The sequence below is a fragment of the Etheostoma spectabile genome, unplaced genomic scaffold, assembly GCF_008692095.1.
Source record: "Etheostoma spectabile isolate EspeVRDwgs_2016 unplaced genomic scaffold, UIUC_Espe_1.0 scaffold302, whole genome shotgun sequence".
NCBI classification, from domain to species: Eukaryota; Metazoa; Chordata; class Actinopteri; order Perciformes; family Percidae; genus Etheostoma; species Etheostoma spectabile.
Window position 1 is genome coordinate 524,648 of NW_022605581.1, and position 3,748 is coordinate 528,395.

Consider the following 3,748-nt stretch of genomic DNA (forward strand, 5'->3'; position numbering starts at 1 on the left):
AAAAGCCAAGACGGCTAACACTGTGTCTGGAGCGAGTGATCTTAGTTTTGACATCGTGTCCTCATGTCCAGTAGGAGACCGCCTTGCGCTCTATTTCAATGGCAGGGGTTCTTCTCAGGATAGAGAAAGTATACAAACACACAAAAAAGGGTTCCAGACTTGAGGGAATGACTGAAGTAAGACCTGTAAGACCAGTAAGGCTGTGGCTCAAGGGGGTCGTCCGCTAAGGAACGGGAGGGTGGGCGGGTCAATCCCTGGCCCCTGCAGTCTACATGTCAAAGTGGCCTTGTGCACCCCAAACCGGGAGTGTTCTGTCAAGGTTTGTCCCTCCACAGTTGATGCGTCTTGTACGGTAGCACTGAGTGGTCGCTAAGAATAGAAAAGCCCGATTTGACAGATTTGGGTTTGGATCTGTGGTTGGATATCGACGAAGTCTTCGACGATATCCAACCACAGATCCAAACCCAAATCTGTCTAATCGGTCCAATATCGTTGTCTGACAAGAAACCCCACACAATGCTGCTCGAACGACTGAATTCACATTCTGCGAATTGTGTAACTGCACCACAAATCCAGTTATTAATTTAGGAAGGCGAGGTGGCCACAGGCGGGAAAGCTCTAAGCATTAGCATTAGCTGCTAACGCTACTTATTGCGCACTGGCCCCTGACTACTCCCAGTTGAAGACTATAACTGAAACCATACACTGTTGGATTTGGAAGGGGTTGCTGAAGTTACCGCATTTATGTGGATTTATTATTATTTATTATTTATACTGACTCTGGAAACAAGGTAAACTAGAACTGCACGCAGTTTCAACGGGGTCCAAGCCTCCCCGCGCCAGTCGTCCCCAGCGACCCGGAGAGCGCGCCAATACCTACCTCACTGCGAGGACCGCCTCGGGAGCGGGTTTAGATGCTATCCGTCAAATTTTGTAAAATTCGGATGAGCGGTTCATGAGAAATACACATTTGTTGTATTTGTAGCGCCCCCTAGTGGCCAATGTTTGTCAAATTTGGTACAGAGCCTCACGGGCTCATAGCAAGTAATATTGTAAAGTTTGGCTTTGATAGCATTTATCTTGGCCGAGATATGTCAAAGTCGGTGTTTTCAGAGCTAGCTACAAAACTTTGTTTGCCCGTAATATGCGCAATTTTTATCCTATAAAAAATCTTTATACAACTTTGTGTCAGGTTGGTCTGGAGATGCTTTGTGCCAAGTTTGGTTTTCGAGAAATCGCGATTTTTGTATATATCACGAGATTCAGTAGGATCCAGGGAACGCGTGGATGTACGGTTTTTAAATATCCGATGTACGGTTTGGGAGTTATAGGGCCAAACGCGTTTTGTCCTGGTATAGCGCCACCTAGTGGTGGAAGTGGGTCAATTCTTTTGGCTGAGGTCTTTGCGGACTTTCGGACCAGTCCTGAAAAGGGCGCGTCGCCACCATGTACGGTTTAGGCTGCAGCACCACTTTTATGCGGAGAAGAATAATAAGAATGGAGAAGAAGAAGAAGAAGAATCCTTACGAAAACAATAGGGTTCCACAGCCCTGCTGTGTGAACCGCGTATCGCCTTGCGATTACTGCGGTGCACGCATCCTCGGGCTTGGACCCCTAATAATGCCCAGTCAGCATTATTTCAGTGAGAAACGGCCCTTTCGTTGGGATCGATACATTTCTACACGTAACAGGCCAGAGAGGTCAAGACCTTCCTCCCTGGAGAAGGACTCAACAATTTGATGAAATTCAGCTCATCTGGGAGATCGTTCTGATCCTATTTCCACCCTCCCCATGGTTTCACAGCAACGACACGCGGACACGCCAGAGTCCGTGAATCACAACTCCTTCAAACCCAACCGGGTTTCAAAATGAACCGCTAGTGGGGAAATCTGGTCCAGACATTATCTTGGAAAAGTGACCTAATCGTAACAACATACAGGTGTTACATTCTAGTTGACGACCCAAACAAGTGAGCTGACAAGTCGAGTGAAAAGTCTCTCCCCACGGACGTTGGCCTGCTGAGCAAACAGACCGTAACTAATCAGAGACCATTCCATCTGTATCTCTTTGTGTTGGCTGGTTTCAGCAGGGGAACACCATCTCAGTGTAAAACCCCTCGTCAAAGGGAACCCAGCAGCTAAAAGATCTCAGGATCCAGAACTGGGTCCAAGTTGAGAACAATTCAAGATGTCCTGCCTCTCATTTGAATTAACTTAACAAAATCGGTCTTGTGCTTTCGGGCTGATGCTAATGATATTTACAACACAGCACTAGGTGACTGCAGTGTTTTATGAAGGGGATTTCCATCCAAAAAAAAACAAGCTAACCATTCACATATGTTGAAACATCATGCAAATTTGATTAAAACAGTCTCAACTTATGGTCCAATAACTAGTTTGGTTACTTGTCCTAAAGATTGCTTTATAATACATTTGAATGTTCTGGAAATCGCTGATTTAGACGAAGACTGTTTGATACAGTTTAAAGTTAATTAGGAACGTATAATACAGGATGCAGCGGAGGATGAAGAAGATCAACCTGTCGAAGACTATGATGGCTCACTGCTCCACTGCCATCATTGGGTCCATCCCCATCTGGTACTCTGGTACTCTGCTAAGGACAAGGGCAGACTGCAGAGTATCATCTGGTCTCTCCTGGACCTGTAGTCCTCCAGGACACATCCCATCCACATTTTCTCCTTCTTCAAACACTCCCAGGGTCCGACATTAACACTCGCCAGACCTGCGCGACAGACGAGGACGTCTGAGCCCGTCTGTGCTCACCCCCCCAACCCTGGGAGGTGTCCGCTGTGTCTGCCTGGCAGAGTGTGTAGGGGGACCGATAAGACCCGCCTGTCCTCATTAATATAGCAGCGATAAGTATCACAAGCAGATATAAAAGAGCAGCTTACAATGCACCTTTCTAGTGCAAAGTTAGCACTAGCAAGCAGTTGAGAAATCGATGGTTTAGCCTATTTTTCTTGTATCATGCAAAAAAGTTTTGAATAACTTTTTAATAGTGTTCCTTAACAAAATTCTTATTGTTTATCATTAACATCCCTCTTAGCAGGACTTTAGGTTTTATGTGACGTATGTACACAATTAAATATTTTACACATGCTTTTTAATCTACCTGCCAACACTCCCCTCTGGCAGGAGGCTGCGGTTTATCAGAACCAACACATCACGCCTCAAGGAGACTTTCTTCCTGACTACAGGGGGCCTCATCAACGAGGCCCGGGACCCATCAACGAGGCCATCAACGAGGCCCGGGACCCCCACTGACACAGTCGCTCCCTTAGATGCATTCCCTACAAACTCCCTATAAATCCTTTGCTGATTCCGAGTTAAAAGCTTTGAAAAAAAGCAAGTAAGTGGATCTTGGATTGTGATTTCTCCAAAACTCAAATCAAGACTGATGCCACTATATCAGACGATAGCGCAGACCCAGATCTGCTTCGCTGTCCCCTCGGGGGCAGCAGGGTCTCCGGGAGAGCCCCGTGCAGCCTGACTCTGCTCGATGAAACGGAGATCCCAGAATGCTAACCTCACGGTGGAGCGTTCAGGTCCAATCAAAACGGCTTTCAGCGCCAGCCGGGTATGTGAGATCAGAGGGGAGTAGACCGCCTGAAGTAAAGAGGTTTTGGCGCTGGTGATATTTCTTTGGCGCCGGCTAAAACCTCCTTGGGGGGGCGCCAAAAATGTCTTGATGACACAACAGATGCTACAACATTACACTTTCAGAATAT

At 46.7% G+C, this 3,748-nt stretch overlaps 1 protein-coding gene across 1 annotated transcript in view; it reads right to left on the minus strand.

The window, feature by feature from the left end:
- The window catches only part of afap1 (actin filament associated protein 1), a 151,103-nt gene that overhangs the window by 37,917 nt on the left and 109,438 nt on the right, over window positions 1-3,748 (minus strand). Inside the window, 2 exon segments of the mRNA XM_032510992.1 lie at window positions 1,183-1,207; window positions 2,919-2,922. Of these exon segments, the coding sequence (XP_032366883.1) occupies window positions 1,183-1,207; window positions 2,919-2,922 (29 nt within the window).